General features: G+C 39.5%; 1 protein-coding gene across 1 annotated transcript; it reads left to right on the top strand.

Annotated features, from left to right (window-relative positions):
* Nucleotides 1–1365: 1365 nt before the first annotated feature.
* Nucleotides 1366–25228, top strand: aldh1a3 (aldehyde dehydrogenase 1 family, member A3). The gene is made up of 13 exons (XM_034581676.1): nucleotides 1366–1515; nucleotides 1624–1728; nucleotides 2417–2557; nucleotides 4600–4729; nucleotides 8383–8444; nucleotides 17154–17282; nucleotides 17779–17892; nucleotides 18829–18931; nucleotides 20878–21062; nucleotides 22809–22973; nucleotides 23138–23295; nucleotides 24483–24557; nucleotides 24665–25228. The coding sequence occupies exons 1-13, from the start codon at nucleotides 1423–1425 to the stop codon at nucleotides 24732–24734; spliced, it is 1530 nt and encodes a 509-aa protein (XP_034437567.1). The 5' UTR covers nucleotides 1366–1422; the 3' UTR covers nucleotides 24735–25228.
* Nucleotides 25229–26776: the final 1548 nt, after the last annotated feature.

Here is a 26776-nt window from a genome sequence, read left to right as displayed (position 1 = left end):
TATCCTCTCTCTCGCTCTCTCTCTTTCCCTCTCTGGGTCTCTCTCCTCTCCCCTCAGTCAATCCCTTTGACTCTCTCTCTCATTAGAAAGTGTTAGAAACTTGCTGAAGTGAGAAATGAGCCTGTGAAAGCCCGTTGTCCTAATTAAACTTTGACATAAAGGGTGACAAGAACCGATGAAGGGGAAACAATAGCAGCCTGTGCATGAGTGCAAGTCTGGAGCAAGCAAGCAGCTTTGTCCCCAAGAACAAAGCGTTTGTTTGCATGTGTTCAGCTCCATTCAACTTCACCAGACCCAGGTGCAAAAACCAACTTTGCAAGGAACATCACAACTGATAACACCTTTGCAAGGTTGATGAGCAGCCTGCAGTCAGTGTGAGTCAAAGCAGCAGAAGCAGATCAAAGCTGCTGTGTTGCAATGTAAATACTGTGCAGCAGAATATATTCAGTCTAATTACTTTCATTGCCTGGACCTGTGGATGCAGCCAAATAATTCAGCTGTGAAATCTTACTCTTCACTCTCCCTTTGCTCTTCAAGATTTCTCTCTGGCCCTGTTCAGACCTGGTATTTCCATTTCTCAAGTCATTCCATCAGAAGTGGAAAAAGTCCAACTTTACAGTTGAGAGAGAGAGAGAGAGAGAGAGAGAGAGAGAGAGAGAGGGGAGAGAGAGAGAGAGAGAGAGAGAGAGAGAGAGAGAGAGAGAGAGGGAGAGAGAGAGAGAGAGAGAGAGAGAGAGAGAGAGGGCCGAGCAAATCAATGTGTTGTGCATAGCTCTACAAATTAGGATGTTACTCATGTGAAAGTGTAAGAAAAAAAAATCAACGTGTGATAGTCAGTGTTGATATTATTGTGGTGAACACAAATAAATCAACACAATGTGAAACTCTTTTGGTTCATTATGAAACTGTAGTGGGTCAGAGGACGACAGCTGAGGCGATCCTTAACTCAGGGTGGACGTTAATACCAATTCAGAACAGGAATATGATGAATATGATATATATGATAAACATGATGAACATGATAAACATGATGAACACGATGAATTTGATGAACACGATGAATTTGATGAATATGATGAACAAGATACATATGATACGATGAACATGATGAACATGATGAACATGATAAACATGATAAACATGATGAACAAGATGAACATGATGAATATGATGAACAAGAAATATAAGATGTACATGATACATATGATGAACATGCTGAACATGATGAACATGATGAACATGGTGGATGTAGCAGGATGTTTCCAGTGAAAGCTCCAGTCTCCCTCTCAGATAAGGGCTCCTGATATTTGACAGGGGCGGAGCTCTGAGTGAGGAGGGAGGAGTTCCAAGTTCTTCTAAATAAATGCAGAGGACGAGTTGACAGTGTCGGACTCGCGGAGCAGACTGAGAGGTGACCTCAGGATGGCACAGAACGGAATAACAGAGAATGGAGTGACTGAAGGAATCCCTGCCCTGCCTCAGCCTGTCCCTGTCCAGGACATCACTCACACCAAGGTAAGTGATGGTGGTGGGCTCAGTGGACAGTCCAGGTATTTAACCCCTACAAGCTTCTTCTGAATGTGCTGGTGTTAAAAATCACGTGCCATCAAACACGCTCCACAGATTTTTATCGACAATGAGTGGCACACATCCTGCGCGGGAAGGACGTTCCCCACCTTCAACCCGGCGACAGGTGCCAAGCTCTGCGACGTGGAAGAGGCCGACAAAGTAAGACAGCATCCACTGCAACTGCTCTTCTCCAGGCTTTCTTTAATAATATTATTATTATTATTATTAATAATAATAACAATAATAATAATAATAATGGAGCATACCTGCACACTTTACAAGTGAATAATACTTGAACTGAGATTATTGGCTGCTTTGGCTCTAAATTTGTTGATTTTTGCAATATATTTTTTCTCATGCCAAACTTAATTTGAATATCTTATGAAACATAGCACAAGATAAGGACTAAACTAAATAAATAAGAATGTTTTTGCCAAATTGGGCAACCATATTATCGACAGTAGTATATACATTATATTGATATATTATATTATAGTATATTATAGACAAGTAGTTTTATATCCACAAAATATATTTTACAATGAGGTTTTGCTTTTTGCTGCACGCTTCAGGACAGCTTTCATAAAGAAAGGTAACATATGGCTACAAAAACAAGCTATTTCAAAAATAGTTGTCAGCCTGCTATCACTACAACCACTCGCCCACTCTTATACTGTTTCCACTTCCTCTAATACAGGCCTAGTTAAGAACTGAAAACTGGCCATGAATCTTTTAGTAAAAGTCATTCTGTGGGTATATCTGCATGTTCATTTTTCAGATTGTTTGTTTATTGTAGTGTGTTGCTGTCTTTATGATACATATTTAACACATGTGTCGTCCTATGCAGGAAGATGTGGACAAGGCGGTGGAGGCAGCCAAGGCGGCCATGAAGAGAGGCTCTCCATGGCGGAGAATGGATGCGTCCAGCCGTGGGAGGCTGCTGCTCAAACTGGCCGACTTGATAGAGAGGGACCGACTCCTGCTGGCGGTGGGCTCTTTCCCTGTAACTTCTAGGCAAAAGCAATGTAGTGTTTTCTGTAGACGGCTGTAGCATAAACAGCATAGATTAACGTGACCGATGTGTCTGAGCTTTTAAACTCCACACAAACAGTAACCGTTATCAGTCTGACTTAGGCCAGGCCGAAATAAAATAGTGTTTGGTTGGTTGCTTGAAAATAAAATGGGTTGATGAATTGCGCATTCATTTTGAAAAGATGAAATCTGATGAAGCCCTTGTTGGCTCTACTTTAGTGAAATAATCTGGAAGTTAATAACTTAAAGGATCATTTTGAAATCTAGCAATTAAGTTGCACACTCGTCTCACCCTCCCATTCCAAGTGTGTAAAATAATCTATAGCAGCTTTCAAATAATGTAATAATGTGAGAGGCCCTCATGATGGACACCATCGAGGAGGACAGTGATTATTATTTTCAGGTGATTTTACACAAACAAAAACATCATTATGAATATTGCATTTATTTCTGCCATCAGGTCCCCTTTAATCCTGTTCACTGGAACTTTAATTAAAATCATGGAGTTACTTAAATTTAATTATGAATTAATTCCAAAACTTAAAACGCAGTATTTTGTATAATTTGGGGTATTATACTTTTCCCCATCATATTTGATGACCATTATATATATATATATTTTTAAATATTTAATTAAGCTTATGTGATATAAATGTGGAGAACATCAAAGCTTACAGTGCTTTAGTAAATGTATGTAGCGATTTCTTTATCGTTTTGAACACACTTCATTATCTTTACTGAATAGTTCATCATTAAGGAGTTACAGTAACAGGCTGTGATAGCAGTTTCTTTTTCCAGTGTTAGATGTGCTTCAGATTCATTCATTAATTTCACAATATATCTCAGTAAGTAAGGCAATTACTGTTTCATGAGCAACAAAACTATGGGATTTTCCTGCAGCTGTCCATATGCTGTAATGACATTGACGTATTCGCATGGGACTGGCCTATAATATAGCATGACATCATGACACTGTGACCCCACCCTCTCCTCGTGATGTTGCGCTCCCTCTCCTCCAGATATTGTTTGGAGTGAAATCCCTGTTGCTGTGCCTTCTCACTCTGTTTCGCTGCCAGCTTGCATTTAAGACTTAGATCTGTAAATGAGCTCTTACAGATGTGAGTGAAGTAATAATACCAGATTGCATGTGACCTGCTGATTGCAAACATGCTCTGGAGAGCTAGTGTGCAGTCTAAGGCTAATTACACTAAAGTCCCAGATATGTTTGAGGAAATAAGGTCCAGATTCAGGCCTTTTGAAGGTACAGGGAAATTGTACACTGGTTTCAGAGCCTCACTTCTTCTCTCTTCTTCTCTCACAATGAAATAAAAGTAACTCCAGCAATCATGGTGGAAATGAGGAGGCTAAACAATACATCGTAAATCACGTCTGACACATTCAGACATATTCATTATTATGTAATATAATTGTAAACTCAGTTTGACATGCTCAAATTGGCCTATTGCCACTGTACATGGCAGTGGACAACTGTGGCTGAAATCTTACTGCACCACCCTTGGCTCCTCATAGAAACTACCTTGCCAGCGGCTTCCCCCTCATACAGCTCACTCCCTTTGTACAGGCCCTAAATTAATTCACCACCATCGCAGTAATTGTTATTATATCTGGAACGGTATCAAGTCACGCTAATAAAACTGTTTGTAGATGGCAACCAGTAACTTTATGGGCAGCTGTGCAAGAATGGGCCTGGAAGCTCCCAAAGATTATGAATAATTATTTAAGGATCAATATGATTTATTACATTTGTCCAATATTAATGTCACCCAAAGAAACTGTTGAGATCTGGAAAGCATCATCAGAGACACTGGAAACAAGGCAACAGTTTAACCAGATTATCTGGATCAGACTCTGTGTTTTGTATCTAGATATGATGTTAACCTGATTATATTTATGCCATGTAGTAATGTGCCTCCACAATGAGATCATCAACTGTGCAGTAACAGGGACACATTTCTTTGTTTCTTCTGTTTTCCTCAGACCCTGGAGACTCTGGACACAGGGAAGCCTTTCCTGCAGTCCTTCTTCATTGATCTGGACGGCAGCATCAAAACCCTTCGTTACTACGCAGGCTGGGCTGACAAGATTCATGGCAAGAGTCTGCCTGTGGGTGAGTGTGTGTCATCTGCTTCTAACCTGCAGGAATTTTAACAAACAACACCTACAATGTATTAATGGCCAACAACACAGTGAGAGATCCTGTGTAGTATCAGAAAGGGTTGGACCAGTGTGTTTTCTTTGTTTTTTTAGCCACAAAGACCTGCATATACTATATATATATATATATATATATATATATATATATATATATATATATATATACACATACACATATCACTGTGTAAATTATAAGCAGATCTGTTCCGACCGATGCACGTGACACAGACGACTGAAAAACACAGCTGACATGCCTCTTAATATTTTTGACTGGATTCAAGGTAGTTTAGTGTGTCCCACATCACAGGATTATTTGTAGTGAAAACACTATACACTAATTTGACAGAATACATTAGTAAATTGAGCTCTCAAATTAAATTAGTAATTTATTCTCCTAATCTACTTAAATCCTGACATTACAGGTAAATACATTTTTTCTTTTAAAAATACTGCTCTGTTCTTTAGCTGCAGGAGCTGAGGCTAAAGTTTGGAAGGAGCTGTCAAGCAGTAGTGGTTTGGTATTGTGGGATCTAGAATTAATAATGATAAAAGATCCTTTTTTTTCAAACAAGCTCCACACAAAGACATGCAACATTTTGCCACATGAATAAATAAATCTAGATAATTAAGAGCGGCACAAGATAATTACTAGTGCACATGATGGCCCGGACACATTTGTTCTTGCACATGCCATGGAATCCGTAACAAGTGCACCATTGGGAAACAAGTTAATTACTCTAGAGCAAGTGACTTGTCCTGGCTCAGGATTGTCCTCAGCCCTGGGTGGTATCGCATTCAGCCTCTTAATACTTCCCCCCTCTTGTCACAGCCTACTTTGCTTCTCGTCCACCTCTGCAGGACAGCAGATAGACAAAACACGCTTGCCTTTTCCTCCTGATTAGATCCCAATGGGGTGGTGAGAGACGCACGGCATGGCGGGACAAAAGGAAGAGGAAGAGAGTGAGATAGTGATCAGTGAGGTGCAACACTCTGTGAGGATTAACAATCAGCGTTGGCTCAGTTATCGCCCAACCGGCAGCCACTCAGCCAGTAATCCCCAGTTTTATACTGCCTTAGTGACAGAGCTACTGCTGCTAAACAACTAGTTTCAGTTTTATTTAATGTAGCTGAAGCCAAAGTAGACATTTTTATTATTGGACAAGGGAGAACAGTCTAATTACTGTTATGTGGTGGAAACATTAATAAAGGCTCAAACCTTGGCTCTGAATTTACTCACTATTTTTAGTGCATTGGATTTGCATAAATAATAAACAAAAATAAATAAATAAATAAATAATGCCTGACATGTGTGCATCACCTTAACTCCAACAGTAAAAATATTAGAAATAAAGATAGCAGTTTAACGTTACAATTGCATTTCCAGTCAACATTGTTATCAGTAGTGACTAAGCCAGTCGACAGATTGAGACAGAAAAATATTTTCCCCCTAATATTCCATTTCTTCTTCTCACCAGAAGATTTGGTCTCTTATATTCATTGTGCTGACAGTGGCTGAATTATTGCGTATACAGACACAATAAGAATCTGCTTTTATTTTGTTTTTCACAGAACACAGAAAACAGCAATTTGTAGTTTAGTTTGACTGAAATCAGAACCTTTAATTTCACAAAACTTGAAGATATTAGTGGATGTTACAAGTCTAAGACACAAACAGAGTTAAGATCCAGGAGTCCTCAAGCCCTAACAACAAACACTAGTATTGTCATCAGTAAAATCACTCAAAGCCAAACAGCAAAAAGTGATAAAACATTGTTATAAATATAATATACCAGACTCTGCTCCTCCTATACTAAAGAGGCAATTTCCTTCAAGTACATGTGGCTCTTTTTTTGGAAAAGACACAATTTCTTTAACAATCTTTCCAAATTTTGATTCTTCTGATAATGTGGTGCTGATGAGCAAAAATATTTAGCTTTTTGTGTAACTTTTACTAAAGTCTAACTTTAAATGCAGATGATAGGTCTGATATTCCACCTCTAAAATGACACCAAATATGGGGTGAACTTTTCAGTGCAGATGAACACAAACCAACTGCTGACAAGCTTCTTGTGAATATTGTGTTACTGGCTGATAGCAACATACTTTCAATGAGGAGATGAGTCCTGTTGTGGGGAGACACCCAGTCTGTGATCAGTCACACAGGAAACTAGAGAAGGTCAGTTTGCTGAGCCTCTGACACGTCCTTGTACCGAATACACAGGGTATTGATCTCCCTATTAGTACAGGTGGGAGAGGATATTAAAGTAAAACCAGCTTAACAATACAAGACAGTTATTGCAGTTGAAGTTTAAAAATATAGTTAAAGAGCACAGTGTAGTCAAGCGATAATGTAAAGGAAATGTATACATGACACTGATTAATAAGCCTAAAATGTGCCTGAATGCTACAAGACTAGAAAAACCCTCTGAACGTTGTTTTCTCTTTAACTCAACTGATGTGTTTAAAGGTTTTATATATATATATAATATTCATTACCACCAAACAAATGCTTCATGAACCACACCTCCTCTCTCTCTTACAGTTCTCAGCATATTGTTGCCCGTACAAACTATGGGTATTGGGAAGCCCAATAAATGAGACCGCTAAGCGTACAAACAGAAGCACAACTGAATATGGTTCTCCTGTGTAAAGGAAAGCTACTGAAATAAGAACAATTCAGCTAGATGCCATACAAACATGGTAAAATGGATCTGTCGCGTCTCGTCCGTAGTTTAGGGTTAGGGGCTAGCGGGTGACAGGTGTGTTTACAGTGTGTTCTGAAATACGTCGCAGTGTGAAAAAGGGGTGAAAAGTGGGTCCACCTGGGTGTCATGTATATGTCACTGCTGATGGGAGCAGGAAGCATCTTGCTATTTAAATGAAAGCGTTTCAAACAGTTTAACAGGGAGGGATTCACATGCACTATCATGAACGTTTGCCTGGGCTGACTGAAAGAACAGAGATCACAACACGCACAGATGGAGGAGGACTTACTAGACTCACTGCTTGTGACGCTGTTACTTCACTGTATCTTTATATAGACATAGCTGTTGGGTGCTGTCTTAATGTTTCAAGTCTTACATAACCTTAAATAAATAAACTTTCTGTTTTCTTTACAGAACATTTTTTACTCTAACCATCATGTGAATTCTTTTTGAAGTATTTCAGTTTAAGAAAAAGGTCATATAGGACAAATAGGTCCTCCAAATTATATGACAGCATACGTCTTTCCATGCAGTGCCACAGTGAAGCATTTTCTGATCTGACACCTCAGTCTGCAGTAAAAAAGCAAATGTTATGATGAGGCAGTATTATAGTTCAGGTTTGGAAACATCTTGGTTAGGGTGAAAATGACTCCTCAGTTCAAGTTAGACCTTAGTCATCATGGTTACAGTAAACACATGGTTAAGGTTCTCAGTGATGGTTTAGCAAACCTCCCCCTGTGCAGACTGTTAGGTCTAGCTACAGGTGAAGCAGAGCACACTTAGAATCAAAGCCACTCACACCCTTCAGCGATGCTGGTTGTGATCTCTAAGAGTGGAACTTGCAATATAATACATCAGACTGATTGTTCTGTTTCTGTGTTTTTTTTGTTTTTTGTTACAGATGAAAGCTTCATGTGTTTAACTAAACACGAGCCTGTTGGCGTCTGTGGAGCCATCATTCCTGTAAGTCCAGGGGAGATCTGGTTTCAATTTCTGAACAATAATGTTTAATATAAAATCAGATTACTGTTTAGATTCTTTGACTTAGTGTGAAAAGGATTTATCTGAGAATTGAATGAGACATATATACACTGGGTGCATATGGTAAATGGAATGAAATACATAATATTTGGGGCTATATACTGTTATACTGAGTGTGTGTGTTCCTGTACTTGAATCTTTGTGATCACCATTGTAAGCATAGACCTTACAGAATGAGGACATTTTTGGAAAGTGAGGTCATCTGACTGGTCCTCACTTTTTCAATGGGCTGTTTGAGGGTTAAGACTTGGTTTTATAGGGGTTAGGGTTAAGGTTAGAATTATATGGTGTTAAATTCCTTCTGCTTTGGGTTCGCTGCTAACATAGACCCAATACACGGAGTAGTCTATGCAGACACTGAAACAAATTAAATTCATTATTTCCATTCCAAAAACATAGTTTTATTTAAAAAATTCAACCTGGCTGCGGACGCAGGGAAAAGGGCACATAGCCCGACCTCAATGCCACCAAGCCCGGGCCGACACCCAGGGAGCCGTGCACAGCTCCACTATGTCCGCTTACAGTGATCACTTGGGGTCTTTTCATACATGTTTGGACCAAAAAAATGTACGTTATACAATTTTAGCCGGCTCTGTCAGTAATTTACGCTCCTCTCTGTGTCTCTATCATTTGCGCTGTGCACTGCCAACTGAATCGAGCAAAAACCGTTTCGTATTAACAGTTGTTTTTATCTCAACCATGGTTATGATCCATTTGTAACCATAAACAAGAACTTTTATTCATCTTAACCAAACCTTAACCATTGAAGAAGCAAATCAAAAAAAACATGGCTGATGTGAAGTTTTCAATAGCAGATGCTAGAATGTACCCAAACATTTCACTTAAGTAAAACTACAAATAAAAAGACAACAAAACACTTAAATAAACATAACACATTCACTTTTCTACTTGAGTAAAAGTAAGTAAGTTCTTGCTTTTATATATACTTATTAGAAATATTAGAATTGAAAGTACTTGCCTGGAGTAGCCGGTTTCCTAATGTAATGACCTATTACATCATTAACTGTGTCTGCTGTATATTTGGTTTAATACAAGAAAAGTACAGCCTCATAGCATTATTAAGGAATGCTGCATAGGATGCTACTGAAAACACTTTGTATACAGATTTTCCGTAATGGCTGAGTGTCAGCAGTGGCCTCTTCCAAATCTATTTCAGATGTTACTTCACCTAATGCTGCTGCTGCAAGAGGAGGGGTCTAATGTTGCTCTCCACTCTGATTGGATCAGTGGATCAATTCCCCTCTCGTTATTGATTACTATTAAAAAATAAAAAACAAATTCACACAATACCTTGTCAGAATGCATAGGTAGAAAGTACAGATATTTATGATACTTGTAGTAGGTAAAAAGTGAAAAGTATAAAAAAATAAATACACTGGAGTAAAATAGAGATACATGAAGAGTGTACGTATGTACAGTAATGAAGTTTGTGTACTTTTTTTCATCCCACCCATGCAGATGGAGATGTTTAAAAAGCAGGACAGCAGATGACTAATAATGCTGAACTTAAGTTGTTTTAAATCTGATAAAATACTTTGAATTGTTATAATACCGTCTGGGAAAAAAAACGGAACTGAACTTAAATGAATATGAATTAAATATAAATCATTAAAAAACAGACAATATCTGAAAACAAAAATGTGCATTGTATCAGTTTGCGTGAGTAGATCTCCTGTGCCTTACTTATCATTTTTAAATATAAAATTGAACTAATCAAAAAACTGAAAAACTAAAGTAAAATTTGACTTTTGTTCATTGGCCTTGTAATTATAGGTTTGGCTGATGCAGATTATGTCAAAGTGTAATTTATAGACCCAATTAATTAAGTGAGTCAATGGCAAACCATTTTCTTTTTTTATTATACGAGTTCCTTGTTACCATTGTTTTAATTAAGCCTGACAAACTATCCAGACCTGTCTGTATACTTGACCATTGATTTGTTAGAGCTAGGTACAGCAATACAGTTACTGTACTGCTACTACTGTACCTTGTACCAGTACAGTCTTTTTAGAGTCCAGTTTTATAAATCTGTACCTGCAAAGCTCAGTACCAGAACTGAACCATTACCCACAATTCTCACTAAATTAATATACAGATCTGGACCCAACCAGGTAGTATCAGTCCTAGGTCCTGAGCCGTACCCATGATGTTAATGAAACACATGGGCTACAGAGTAACTCACTTTTAAACTTATCCAGACTGTATGCATGATGGGATCGCATTATATAATATATTGTGAAAATCACTCGCTTAATCAGTAAATTAACGTAACCTTTTTGTTGTCAGTCAGCTGCATTTTTCAGTTCTGGAATAAAGATGAATTGAGGGTGAGAGGTTGTGTCGTAGGCATTGACACACAATAAAATCACAGATGGGGTAGTAAATTGCTAAATGAATGCAAACTGGCAATCATGTCCTTTATTGGACAAAAGCTGGTCTGAGATCCGAGATCAATGCCACTTCAGTGTCATCTAATTGACGTCTATTTTTAGCCATAACAGTTTAAGCCAGTCTTGTCTTGCTTGCCCTGCTACAGATATGTTAAAATAAGAAGTTGCTGTGCCTTGGAGACACTATTCCAGATGCTGTATTGAATCATAATTGATCTTGTGTGCAGTTTGCGGTGTCCTGTCAGGAGTTTGCCTGTTATCTATCTGGACGGTTCTTTTTGGATTGAGTTATTGTAGCTGTACCACAATTGTCCACTGGGGCAAATTATCAGTAATGCTGCGCCATACCCAGCTCCATTAATCAATTCATGTTCTGGATATGAAATATTTTCATCTGACAGCAACATATGTTCCTTTCACATATTTATTTTGTGCTGTAAGACACCAGATTACAGTTTTGAGTGAATGGCTCTATTTTAAACACTGCTAACATCTCTGGCTTTCTCGGAACTACATCAAGGCTTAATTGGAACCACTGCAGCTTAACTTTCCATAAAAGCACTGATCATGAATGTGTAGTGCTGCACTCATGAATGAAATGAAACCGTGCGTACCAGAAACCTTATCTTAATCTTTGCTCTCCCTAAACAAGGCCTTGCCTCGGCTAAACCCTTTAGGGCTGTTCTTACAGGAACACACAGTCTCAATCCTGTGCTGCGTGGATTTACTTTCACATACTGGAATATATGTTTTTTCTTCTTTTGATAATAACTTCGTCAGATTTAGGGTGGGGTAGTGTTTGGTGTTTCACCGTATCGTGTTTCACTTTGTCGTAGACACATGAGTGTAATTTCGACATCGTGACAGAATACAGCCATTCAGTTTATATCTTTGAACATAGGTCTGTAACCTCTAATGTTGCTTTGGCAACAAAGGAACAAAACGGCTGTTGTTTGACATGGGAGATCATATCATAAAAGTGAAATTTATACTGAAGAACGTTGTGTAATTACTGCTGGCACACACACCGCATGAGTCATTGTCAGAAGAAAACAGGAAACATTTCTCCCGACTGGTGATCCAAAGATCCCTTAATGGTGCTTCCAAGTGTTGTAAAAGTTAACAATGCCTAAATAATAAACATGCAGCACTCACATATATTACTTGTCCACTGGGTTCCCACAAGGAAATGAGCAACTGGAAAATGAATTACCTCTTTTTCCAGATTTGTTTACTTTGAATCATCTCCAGTCCTAATGATTTGATATTTTCTCCAGACCAACATCCAAGTGATTTAACTGGAAAAACCAAAGCACTAATGATGCGTGTGTTATTTGCATTATTAGCCCCAGTGTTTGCTGCTTATTATTATTTCCATACAGATTAGAACAGTCACAGTTACATATAAACTTTAATACATGTGTCACGTCAAGTGAATCCTAGAGTCTCACATTCTTCCATATACACATTTGTGTGTTTTACAATTAGTATTATCTAGAATTTACACCTGCCTATTGCTTTGTTTCAATAGCCACATAGTCAAGGCCAGATTTCCAACTGGACAAACAGGCAACTACTCTAGCCCAGCACTTCAAAGGGCTATCCAAAGCCAGGTTCCCTGTATAGCAATTCAATTGTGGTAATGTGATCACTTGTAACATCAACCATCCAATTTCAGCATCAAATTAGGCAAAGAAACAAGTTAACGTGTAATGATCCTCCAAAATCATTGGTTTGGACCTTGGTCTTTAGTCATGTGGTGGTTCATACCTAATGGTATCCTGGTTTTGTCTTCCAGTATCACAATTCTAGCTTGTGTTGTGGTTTCAGAATTGCTACACCCCTGCCAAATATCTGTCTCAGGCCAGATTAGATATAAGATCTCTTTATTGTGTTCTGTGTCTGCTCCATGGACTCATTCTAAGAAAACTCAGAAGAAATGCATCTAGGAGGTGTCCTTATCAGATGCCTGAATCACCTCAGAAGTTTCTAGTCCTAGCTACTTCTGGACGTTCAAATTCCCCACCCTTTCCTTAGGGAGAACATGAAAAAAGGCCACCCTGATGTGAGGCCGGTGTGAGGATAAGACCCTTGTAAACCGGCTTTGCCAGGTCTGTCATTACCACCACTTTCCGGTACAATGCCTACATTACTGCATACATAAGTGCTGGCCAACAATGAATCAACTGATACTTTTGCATTAAGTGTGTACGGGGGTCTGCACTGGCACACACTGAATGCAGTGCATTGCCATATGTTTGCAGTCTTAAGTCTGACATGACAAAAGGTTTATGCCTTTTTCTGCCTAAATAGCTTATATACGCTGTCAGACTTACTGCCAGCCATATAAATGGAGACATTCAGTGTAAAACCTTAAAAAGAGCTAAAAACTCATCTGGATACTGAGCGACAAAGCTGAGCTTTAATCAGTCTGGGTGGTAACTGTCTGATCATGTTTTCCCCTCGGGGCTTACTATAGCTATACACACTTCAGTACTACAAAATCGTATATTCAGCTGGACTTGGCAGCTCCTCGTACCAGCTCTTGCATTTTTTCTGTCATTGATTCTTTTCATACATGTCGAACTGAAGCAAATGGCCCAAAGAGACCCCCTGTTGCCTTCATAGTTTGCCAGATTTGTTCATGTTGCAGAGTCAGACAGTGGAATCCCTGCTAGTTAGCCTGTTAACCTTGGAAATTATTCATGCTGCCTGCATGACTTTGTCTTAACTTTGGTTAACACCTTTGTGTCTGTTGGTGTTTTGTTTGTTGATTTGAATAAATCAATTTGTCTCCAGGTAATTTGTTATTTCTATTGCTGTCATGATACAAGGTACACAAGTTGGTAGACTTTTGCTTTTTTGGCTGGACCGATGATGGTCCTCCATCCCTAACGTCCATGTGTGAGTAAGAGAGTGAGCGAGTGAGTTGAGTTTGTGATGAAGTTACACCATTGGTTGGGAGAGTGTTTGAAGTTTCCCCAATAGCTGTTACTCTTTCAAAATGAACTGGTTCAATCAGTTTATATTACGTTATCAGGGGCCATTTACAGGCAGCAAAGTAGTTGCTACATACACACTGCTCAAAAAAAATAAGGGAACACTTAATCGACACATTATAACGCCAAGTCAGTTAATTTTGTGTTCTGCTAGTGTCCTTGTCACTACTGGTAGCATGAGGTGGTACCTGCAGCCCAACCAGGTTGCTCAGGTAGTCCAGCTCCTCCAGGATGGCACATCCATATGTGCAGTCGCAAGAAAGTTTACAGTGTCTCCCAGCACAGTCTCAAGAGCATGGACGCGATACCAGGAGAACGGGCGTTACACAGGGCAGGGCCATAGAAGGGCATCAACCTCTCAGCAGGACCGGTATATGCTCCTTTGTGCAAGGAGGAACAGGAGGGGCACTGCCAAAGCCATACAAAATGACCTCCAGAGGGCTACTGCTGTGCATGTTTCTGACCAAACTTTCAGGGTTAGGGCCCAATGTCCTCTAGTTTGACATCCACCTGTGCTCATAGCCCAGTACCATGCGGCTTGACTGGAATTAGCAGGTTCGCCCCTGGCCCCCTGTTCACTTCACAGGTGAGAGCAGGTTCACACTGAGAACATGTGACAGGCATGAAAGAGTCTGGAGACGCTGTGGTGAACGTTATGCTGCCTGTAACATCATCCAGTATCATTGGTTTGGAGTCAGTGATGGTCTGGGGAGGCATATCCTTGGAGGGTCACACAGACCTCCTTGTCATAGCCAACGGTACCATGACTGCTGTTAGGTACTGTGATGAAATCCTCAGAGCAATTGTCAGATCTAACGCTGGTGCAGTGGGCCCTGGGTTCAGGTGCAGGACAATGCCCGGCCTCATGTGCGTGGCCAGAGTGTGTAGGCAGTTCCTGGATGACGAATGCATTGATGCCATTGACTGGCAATCACATTTGCCCAGCCTGAATCCGATTGAGAACGTCTGGGACATTATGTATTGGTGTATCCGTCGCTGCCAAGTACCACCACAGGCTGTCCAGGAGCTCACTGATGCCCTGATCCAGGTCTGGGAGGAGATCCCCAACACACCATCCGTTGTCTCATCAGGAGCATAATGCCCAGACGTTGTCGGGAGCGCACAGGCACGCGGAGGCCATACACACTACTGAGTCACATTATGAATTGGATCAGCCTGTGATTTCAAATTTGCACTTTGATTTCGCTGTGATTTTGAATCCAGCCCCCAAGGGGTTGATGATTTTGGTTTCCATTGACCAATGTTAAGTCACTTTGTTCTCAATGAATTACACAATGTACATCAGTAAAGATTTTCAACATGAATATTTTGTTCAATGAGATCCTATGAGCAATTTAGGTGACTTGTCACACCCATTTAGCTATATTTTGGACGAATATTGCCATCTGTCCAGAGAAGGAAGTCAAGAGTGATGTCTTGTAAGAAAGCAACTGGTCTATCTCGGAGTAGCAGAGCAGAATGTAACTTTACACCTTTGCCTAATTTAGTAATCAGTGGTCTATGAATATGAAAATTCGCTCGGCCTCTATCTCCACCCACACCTCATCTCTTACCTGCACCTCATTTGCTCATCAAACCCAATATCGTCTTCTTTCTGTTTTGCTGCTGTCAGTAGCTGTATGCTCTCCAAACAGCAGCTGTAGCTGTACAGTCTCTGTGTTAGAAACAGCAATTGTGTATTGAGTATTCAGCTCGACCATGTTATCAAACAGCTAATAATGTGTTGCTCATGTTTAGTCAAACCACCTTGTTAATGGAGTTAGAAATTGGATTTGTATTGGAGAGGGTCTTTAACTTTAGGTGATTTTGTCAAATAACTGGTTTTGATCCAATCTTGTTAAAGTGATACACACAAAACAGCAACACATACAGTAAATTGAGTCCAAACTATTCTTATTTCATAAGCCATCAGCTTTATGTAGCCTAAAGCTTTATATTTTGGGAAGATAGTGTAGCCTATTACTTCCTTATCAATTTAGTGTGCCCTGCACTCTTGTGGCCTGAAATGTGCACAACACCCAAAACTTGATACACCAAGAAAGACTCAACACTCAGTCCTCGCTGCATTAACGGACACCACATAGGTCCTTTGGGCAAGACAGGACAAAACCACATGATCATTGAGAGAAGCAGGATGCCAATGGGAATTATGTCACATACTTTCAGTCTCTGCTAGAACACGTTCATGGTGTAATTGTATACATAAAATGTGAGGAAAGTAAATCGCCACACATTTGGCCAGATTCCACTCATAAAGTGGGTGTTACGTTTTGGGGAATACCAGTATACATGTAACAGAGTTACATATTCAGAATAAAAAAATAGAAGTAACTGTTTTTATTTGCAGTTACAATTTGAATAGACTGTTATCACAGTACAGCTTTATTCTTACTCAGTAGATTTTAAATGTAGCCCTCCCACTACTTAATGTCAGGTTGTTATTTTTGTAAGGTTACAAATCCCATATCTCACATTGTTGGAGATTTTGTGGAGACAAGTTTTGCACATGTACAATGTTGGTATAGTGTATTTTAGTTTTCTGCTTCACATTCTTTACATTCAAATTAGTTTCCGTGTTGGCCTAGAGGTAAGAAAAGCAGGTTTGTGACTATGAGGTTCCATATTCTTATCTTGGTCCTGCAGGGAAAGGGAAAAAGCAGCGCTTTCTCGTCTTTAGCATCACCGACGTGCCGTGTAGCAAGGCTGTAACTGCTCTGCACCTGCTCTGGTGAAGCTTCTCAGTGTTCAGCAAGTCAGACTGTGATAGTACTTGGTAGTTTTAAGATGTGGATGTGTGTAACTATGTGAGTGGTTCCTTCTAGAGAGCTTAGCTCTCAGCAAAAACTTCCCTGAATAAATGAAGGATTTTTTTCATCATGAGATATTTGTCACAATTGTTCTGATACTATTTAGGGTATATTGGGGATACTACTATCACAGTATTTGTTTTAGGTCTAAGTTTTACCTGTAAATATCCACTAACAGATTTTTTAAAACACACAACTGCTATCATGTCATGTCATTTAAAAAAAGCTATATATCTTGGTGGTGTATAAGACCTCAAAGCTCTTTCAGCAGTCATTGTTGTGTGAGGGATAGAATGATAATGACTATCTGACTCACTGTGTCATCCAAAAGTGAACACACGTTTGAAAATGTTTTGGCAGTTGACTTACCTTTGTTCTTTTTGTCTATGTCAGTGGAATTTTCCTCTACTGATGTTCACGTGGAAGATCGCACCGGCCCTGAGCTGTGGAAACACTGTGGTCATCAAGCCAGCAGAGCAGACCCCCCTCACGGCCCTCCACGTTGGATCACTCATCAAAGAGGTCTGATGTTAGGCTCAACATGTGCAATGGGATTGATCCAAGCTGTGGCCTGAGAGAGCTTTAGTCTTTAAACATCTCATAGTCCTCTTCCTGAAGAGATTCTGGGCCTGTATTCTTAGAGAAAATCATGTTTCTTGGTGATTAGACTGCTCTGCCTCTCTTGTGTCTGGGTAGTGACTGTACCCGGAAGGGGAGAAAATCTGAACCTGAACAGTTGGAGACTCCCAGAGCCCATTTTCTTTTTCTAGCCATAACTGCGCTGTCAGTGCCAACACACAAATAATTATCAAATATAGTAACATTTCATGTAATGTTCTTAATAAAATAGAATTACTGAACCCTCACCCAGTCGTACCATGTGATTTGAAACATGACCACAAGCTTATATGGAGTCATATGGGGTTAAATGTTTAAACCCCATCTTTTGCTGCTCCATAACACATTAAATCATTGCTGATTCCTGACATTAACATTACTCTCTGTGTTGTCATTTCAGGCGGGCTTCCCTCCTGGAGTTGTAAACATTGTTCCAGGGTTTGGTCCCACAGCAGGAGCAGCAATAGCCCGCCACATGAACATTGACAAAGTGGCCTTCACTGGTTCTACTGAGGTATGTGCATGTATAAGTGAACGATAGATACTCTCAAATACTTAGGTTTTGATGGATAATCCAACAGCTGATCTCAACAAGTGAGACTATGTTGTGTTTTGCGTAGGAGAGATTCTGGTGAATTCTATAACTTGTGTGATGGAAGTTTCAGCATATGACAACTAAGTGAATATTTAACTGTGTGCTATGTGATGAATCTATTTATCCAAAGTTGGTTGTGTTGGTAAGTTGGTGAGTCAACCACATTAACTTGTTTTTAATTTAAACATTACAGGAATTACCCCCCCCCACCCCTAATATTAATACAAGTTGAAGCAGCTGCAGTGTCTCTGCCAGACAGTCCTGAGAATCCACCGCCATAGTTCCATAACATCAAGAAGTCTGGAACTATTGTGGGGAACTGATTTCAGTCCTGCTTACATGCTGTTACACTTTTGTGGCGACTAACTGGCCCAATACTGAAAGCAACAGTAGTGAATGGATTCTCTACAATGAGTTCTTGACACAAATACCTTTAGTTTTGTCCTTGTCACTCGTCTTGCTGCTGTGTTGCAGTTGCCATTGCCAGGATGCTGTTAGTGATTGTGTGGTATTTGTGCAGTAACCCATCGTGACCAATCATCAACATGTTACTGCTCCCTTGTGGTGGGGCATAGCAATATCCACAAAATACCCCTTAAAAAAGTGAACTAAAACACACACATATTGGCTCCGACAACTTTATACTCCATGTTACATTATGATAACAGTTTTATTCATAGCTTTATTTCGCTGTAACTCTTGATCACAACCTGATTTTTAAATTTAGACACCTGCATTACACTCACCCCTGAAGACGCTCTGGTTATGTTACTAATTATTTCGATTTTTGTATCGGTATTACCCATAATGCATTGAGGTTTGACCCCTAATTGCTGTATACCATTATGTGTACAGGTTGGCCAGCTGATCAAAGAAGCAGCAGCCAGAAGTAATCTGAAGAGAGTGACTCTGGAGCTGGGAGGGAAGAACCCCTGCATTGTGTTTGCTGACTGTAACTGTAAGTAAACTGGCTCTTTATTTCTCTCTTTTTATCACTGTGTATATTCTGCTCACCTTTATTCCATTTATATTTTTTATATTTCCTTCCACTCATATTGAATGTTTACTCATTATTACTTTTAATGATCTGTCTTTTTTGACTATCCTCTTTGATGTTGTAACACGGCATATTTCCCCGTTGTGGGACAAATAAAGGATTATGTTAGCTTCAATATGAAATGGAACAATCAATGCAAACATTGTGTTTTGAATTGGATTAGAGTCACAATATGACCTGTCATGTTGATATCCTTCAGCCCCAAGTGTTACTGAGAATTCACTCACTAATTTTGTTCTGGGAATATGAGAGGGCTTAGTGGTCTGGTTCACAATCTCTGATTGACTGTCCACATCTTGTAGAGATTCCACTTGGTCTGTTGTTGTTCTATTGAAAGCTGTTTCCCCAGTAAAAAAAAGAGAGAAAAGAACAAATAAACAAAAATGAGTCACTCAGAGCTGTGAAGGTGGGATTAAGAATGGTGATGTCATCCTGTGCCCTGGTGAGAAAAGTAGCGAAATAAATATTGGCCACAAAATTTTTAATTGAAATTAGAGATGTAGTAGGCCTGTTGTTCAAATACCGTAGCACACGTATGACATAGCGCATGCTTGTTCACACAAAGTTCAGTCCTTGTTTCAAAGGTTATTTAACCTCTTACAGTGACCAGTTTACATACTTAAATCCACTACAATTGAACACATGTTGAGACTGGTAAGCGATAGTCAACCAAACATCCAGCTAACTAGTAGCCTATCAGCCAACACCACTCCATGGATGCAGAAGGTTATAGCGAGTGTGGCATTAAGCAACAAAAGTGAATGAACATAAGTAGTTTGTGTTTTGATTGATTTAATGTATCAAACAAATGAAGCCACATTTGAAACAACCACTCTGAGCAACAGTTGCAGTGCAGTTCAACCTTGCCTGGCTAAGAACATATAGCTAAGCTAGCTTTCATTTCCAGCTGCATTGTGAAATAGCTCAAACTGTCCAAGTTTAACAGGCTTTGCGATCTTTCTAAGTAAATTAATTTTAAACTAGAATGGCAAATCCCATACTTCCACCAAGGCCCAGTCGTCACTTTCAATGCAACCAATTTGTGCACACTTACAGATGCCAGTCCCCTGAACGGCCCTTGAATTAAATAAATTCCCAGATTCAGATCTGCATCATACCGGATGCTTCCACCAGGTTTTGTCACAATCTGTCCAGGAGCTTTTGCGTAATCCTGCTAACAATGAGACAGACAAACAAACAAGGGTGAAAACATGACCTCCTTGGTGCAGGTAATAAGGAAACTGTCAGTTTGTGTTATTCTGCCTTTTCGTCTCTACTAGTTAATGTTAGCTCGGCAGAAAATAATCATTCAATTCACAGTGCAGTTCACTAACACTAACCCTATTGTTTTCTTGCGTGCATCAGTTGAATTAAATCAATCAATACATCTTAATTGTCAATATGACAAATAGGATCTTTTTTTTTTTTTTTGCTGTCTTCATGACATATACTTTAGTGATTGCATATTCAAGATCTTATTAAAATGTACATGGATTTTAATTGGATTATGTGACCTGCAAACATTCTATTTACTCACTTTCTAAAAAAACATGGCAGTGTCATTCCTTTGAGCTCCCGTAGCACTACATCTATGTTAAACTACACATTGTGACTGAGAGGATGAAATAGAAGATCAAACAAGCAGAAGGAAATAATACATAGAGGATACAAAACATTTAAATTGCAACCCTACAACCAACTCATCACATACCCCGAACACAGGACAGGTTCAGGCCTGGTGGTTGGTGCTGAGCATGAAAGGTGTAACTTTCTCCTGAAAAGGCAAAAGGTTTCCTGAAATGTTAAGGTGGATCTAATCCTTTGTGTATGTGCATGTGTGTCTGCAGTGCAGCTGGCTGTGGAGGAAACCCAGAAGGGAGCTTTTTATAACCAGGGTCAGTGCTGCACGGCTGCATCACGAGTCTTTGTGGAGGAAAGTATTTATGAAGAGTTTCTACGTTGCAGCATAGAAAAAGCCAAGAAGATTGTCATAGGAAACCCGCTAGACCCCCAGACATCACATGGGCCACAGGTAGGAACACACAGAGCATCACAGAATACAAATCAACAAGTGCTGCCTGCAATGAGGGATTGTTTTACAATATTTGTGGGCGGTGAAACAAGTTGTGAATATTACACCTTTGAAGATGACATGGGGGAACGAAGCAACAAACTATGGTGGTTTTGAGTGTCTGGCCAAATGTCCAATATTCACTGTATTTTAGCTCAGATTTAGTTCTCTACCATCTACTGAGGTAAATATGTGTCTATTTAGCTGCTAAACGCTCTCATGTTTAATAGGTCTGCTCAGACCTGTTTCATTCGCTGTGTGGGAGGCAGTTCCACAAGAACCAGTATTCAAACAAAGACAAAAATGTCATCATGTATAAGTAAAAGACTTTTCTGACTTTTCTGAAAATAAGTAAGTACTTGCTTTTCATCACAGCAGTAAAAGTACTTGCGGAGTGTAGCCTATGCCATAATGTAACAATCTACTACATCATTAGAATGTCAGCGGTGGCCTCTTCCAAATCCATTTTAGATGTTTCTTCACCAGTGATGCTGCTGCTGCAGGAGTCGAGGTCTAATGTTACCTGTTCACTGTTATAGGATCAGTGGAAAAATTCCCCTTTTAAAAATATGAAAAACAATGTGCACATGTTACACGTTGCATTGTAAAAAAGGAGTAGAAAGTAGAGATATTTGCTGATTTATGTTGTGGAGTAAAAGTTAAAAGTACCTGAAAATAAATCTACTAAGTAATCTCTAAGTAAAGTACAGATAAATTAAAATTTTACTTGACAAAGTAAATGCACTTTGTTACATACCCTGCTGAAGCAGCTTTGAACTTAAATGGAGGTGGGCCGGTTAATCTGACATACATTTACTAGAACAATGCTGAAATCTTTTGTCTCATAAAAACTACTATTTGAAAAAACTTCCAGTTAAACATGCACCAAAAATAATAAAAGATTTATGCTTTATCAGAAGTGTCTTTAAACATTGTTTTAAAGGTTTTACAAGAGAGATGACTTTGAGGATGAGGAGTAACTGGTTGGTTTGGGACATCTAAACCTGCTTAAAGGGATAGTTCACCAAGAAATTTAAATTCACTCATCATCTACTCACCACTATGCCGATGGAGGGGTGGGTTGGTTTGAGCCCACAAAACACTTCTGGAGTTTAAGGGGTAAACTTTGTTGCAGCCGAATCCGATACAATTGAAGTCAATAGCGACACACACTTAAAGACGTAATAAAACAGCATAAAAACACAACATGCCTCCATACTGCTCGTGTGCTGTCATCCAAGTATCCACAAGCCCCGACATTCATATTCGACTCAAAACGACATCATTTACACCGTGTTTTTGTGTTTGGGGCAGGGCAGGTAATATTCAGTGGACATCAGTGGAGAAAGCAATGCTATGAGAGCAGTAACCGTGAGCCAAATTCTGCTGTTCTACTGTTTACCTAGATGGTAGCTAGATTAACTCCAAATAAAGTCAGTGGTCACTGTTATGAGCAGCAAAGTAACATCTATTCCACAGCATTCCCTATAGCCACATTTTATAATGGGCTCAGCATATGGTGTAACTGTCTAAACTGGCAAGTGATAATTTTTAGGGATTATTTCTTAATTATTATAACAAGTGACACAAGTGAGACAGTCTCTCACATTGTGCCATTGTAATTTTGATCCACAAAGTAGAGATTGTTCCCATATTATTAAAGTGTATCCTTCCCTTGTCTACCTGTGTGCCTGATGCTGGCTGCAGATTGACCGACAGCAGTTTGACAAGATACTGGATCTGATTGAGAGTGGGAAGAAGGAGGGAGCCAAGCTGGAGTATGGAGGAGTCGCTGTGGGTGACAAGAGCCTCTTCATTCAACCCACCATCTTCACAGGGATCAAAGACCACATGCGCATCGCCAAGGAAGAGGTTACAACTCATTTCAGTACATTACAAATAAAGCTGACATAGACAGGGAGGGGAAGGTGTCAGTGTCTGAGGGTTAAACATAGCAACAGATGAATTTAATTGCACAGTGTGACTCACCTCTCTGTATGTGTGACTGGTCTCTACTGATTTCTTTGCCCTCTCAGATCTTTGGTCCAGTGCAGTGTATATTCAGCTTTAAGAGCCAGCAGGAGGCCATAGAGAGAGCAAACAGCTCACAATATGGCCTGGTGTCAGCAGTCTTTACAACAAGCATCGACAGAGCTCTGTCTGTGTCTGCAGCCCTGGAGACTGGCACTGTGTGGTAAGTCCCTGCTCACTGTCCTGACACCAAGGAACAGGCTTTTATTTCCCTCTTCATTATTCATTAAACTCCACATTTCCATTTGATTTCAATAACACTGCTGAATAAAACTCTGTTCCAGTACTACCGCTGTTGTGAGGGGCTGTCGCACCTGCTGAATGGCCATTATACAAGATTTTTCAACGATCTTTTCTTGATCAAACAATTTCTCTTATGCTTATTCACATAACATCTTCACTCAAAGGATTTAAGAGCCCGTAGTTGTCTTGTGTCAAGGCCTAACTATCTATGTAATCATTCCATTAATCAGCTACGAGGAAACAACAAACTCAACAACAACAACAGCAAATGAAAACAATTCGAATGAAATCTCAAGTTGCATTCAAAGCCATGACTAAATTATGTATCAAACATAATTTATGCCTAAGGTGGAGTTGTAAGCGCCTCACTGAGAAAAAATGAAAAATGTGGTAAACTAAGTGAAAAATGAGTAGGGGTGCACTATTCTATCTGACTGTATTCAGCAGCCCATGCTGTACAGTAGAACTGGATTCACGGATACATGTCAAAATGTTGTCCCCAATGGCACAAATTTTATTTTTGGTTTTAATTTCTGTTTATGCACAGGTTAAAAAACAAGATTTTCCCTATAGGCTATATCCATACTGATACATTTTAGTTTTAAAAGCATCTCTTTTGTATGTGAATTGTCATGTGATGTACAGGTGTTAGTCTGGACAGAGATTATTTCTGACATGGAGCCAAAATCGTCCTCCAGATGAAATCGTTTAAAAACAGAAACGTATTAGTGTGGGCCATGTCTGGCCTGTATATAAACCACACTGACGACAAGACAGCGTCCAGAATGAAGCCAATACACCTTGCTCACCCCCTGGTGGCCCGCTGTAGTATAGCTCTTAAATCCATGCACTAAACTGAAAAATACACAACAAATAAAAATTATTATAATTATTATTCTTATAGCCTAAGACAGCATCAGTCGATCCACCAAATGCCCCAACATGTTCAAGAGACAAAGGCCTCCTGTGGGCGGAGTAATTATAACACCAACAAAGGATGAAGTCAGGTTATATTGGTATAGAACCAGAAAGTATACATGGGGCCAACTTTATGCTGAGATAAAGACGGGGATAATGATCACTCTCTCTCTCTCTTTCTGTTTTGAGGATAAACTGCTATAACGCCCTTCACGTCCAGACACCCTTTGGAGGGTATAAGATGTCAGGCATTGGACGAGAGCTGTAAGAACCATCACCATATCTTTGTGTTTTATGTTTTTCTCAGATTATACCTGTTGACTGCTTATTCCTTGACTAACCTGCCTCATGTGTTTTCTCTGTCCTCTCAGTGGAGAGTACGCGTTGGCTGAGTACACAGAGGTGAAAGCAGTGACCATCAAACTGAGTGAAACCATGTGAGATGAACGGGGAAAATCCAGTGCTGTTCACTTCCCCTTCCGTCAGGCCACAACGCGATTCACCACAAGCCCTACATTCCCTTCTTCTTCTCAGTCATGCTCAAAATGGAGACATAAGGTTTAAGCCAGTATATCACTTACTCTGTACAGTATATCAGAGCCCAATGGTATACTGGGTTTTACTCAGCAGCTTCAGTAATGTCACTACATACAACTGGTCATGCTCTATTTCACAGGTTCATATTTTTCTTTAGATTTCACAATAGTTTATTTAGCTGTTCCCCAAGTGTGATTTGGTCCCACATTGATTATCAGGACAATAGAGACATGAGCTCAGCTGGTACATTTGCAGATAATAATTCATGTTCAACACAACAATGCAACATTCATAAAGGACATATTTCCAATTATAAATTGAACATTTACTTGGCTTTAAATGGGACAGGTTTTTGAATATGATTTGGTTTTACCCTTAGTCAGTACCAGATTACAAAGTCAAGCAGTATAACAAATACAAAATAACTTAATTTAACAAAAAGCACAAGTAAAAAAAGTAAAAAAACAGCAGATGGAGTTTAGCTAATAACTTGATAAGGCCTCCGCGATCTTTCTCAAGCCGTCCACTGACTCCAGGTTTGACCACTCCCCGTGGATGCTGAGGAGTCTTTATCTGTTGGTCCCAGAGAAGCCAGGTGATGTCTGTTTCTGCTGATAATTCAGTGTCTTGCCCATGCACGGCCCTTACTATTGTTGGTATTGTTGTAAATTGGAAGATCCACTCCCTCTACCCATTGTCATGGAGTGGAACCCCCCACACTTTTTGTCAGAAGTGACAACCAATTGTTATTGAAATACTATAAGATGACAACAAGTGAAGGACCTTTTGTTTGCTGATTAAACCAATGGATTTTGTCAATCAAGGGTTTTTATCTTTAACTACTCTTTCAAAGGAGAGTAACGAACTTTCAAGGTCAGCTGGTATGGCCCTTTATTGAGAAGCTGACCCATGGCTAAGTGCTTCTTCCTGGAAGGTTTCAAGCATCTGGATTTCCAGGACATGTCCTCTGCCCTGTGGAGACTAGGAGATTGGACGGTGTCTCTGAGGTTTTTCAGTGTCAAGTCCACTGTCTTGATTTGCCTAAACCCCAAAGTGTTCATAAATACTCAAGTAGTTAAAACATGGTGATTCTAATTTGCCTGTCTTGCCCTATTGACATAAATAAATGCACAAAACATACTGATTAATCAAAGAGGATTTTGCATAAGAATTCCACTGATCAGTTATATTTGTTAATCAAATCTGCCTACATGATATAATGTGGGAAGTTTAAAGAATGAATATATATATACATATATTGTAAATTGTTAAGTAGTTAATGTCTGCGGGATGAAAAGTCTACTTTTGTGTTTCTAATTCCGAGCGCTGATTCTAACCAGGTGTAATAATACAATGATATGTTCTCTCTGCTGAGGGGAATGTGAGTTCCCTTTTAAATATTGGAAGGAACTGTGTTTCTAAGGTAATATTTACCTTTCCAGTAAATACCTTAGTCATGCAACAACAACAACGTTATCATTCCATGGATAGTGTCAACTTTTTAAATATATATATTTGTGTGTGTGTGTGTGTGTCTGTGTGTAACCAACATATACTGTATGTTTGAGCGGTTGTTTATTATCTCACATGGAGACCAAGTCTGTTTCTGTCTTTTCTCACATTAGTTTTGTATTTAAATAGAATCTTTGAATAAAAAAATTTAAAAAACACACATTGTGCCATTTTTTGCAGCTGGTTTAGAGGAATGTATCTTACACACACACGCGCACACACACACACACAGATATATATATATTAAAAAGATGTCTCTATACATTCACATTCACACATGAATAAAATTGGACCTGGGGAAGGGTGATTTACATTTACTTGGTTGCCACGATATGAGGGGACATTCTATTTATTCTATAGACACAACGTATATAGCATGGCCTGTCAAAACACATTTATTACAGAGGAAGTTTGCAAATGAACGGTACATTTAA

Source organism: Hippoglossus hippoglossus, chromosome 3, assembly GCF_009819705.1.
Source record: "Hippoglossus hippoglossus isolate fHipHip1 chromosome 3, fHipHip1.pri, whole genome shotgun sequence".
NCBI lineage: Eukaryota > Metazoa > Chordata > Actinopteri > Pleuronectiformes > Pleuronectidae > Hippoglossus > Hippoglossus hippoglossus.
This window is presented reverse-complemented; position numbering and strand designations above follow the sequence as displayed.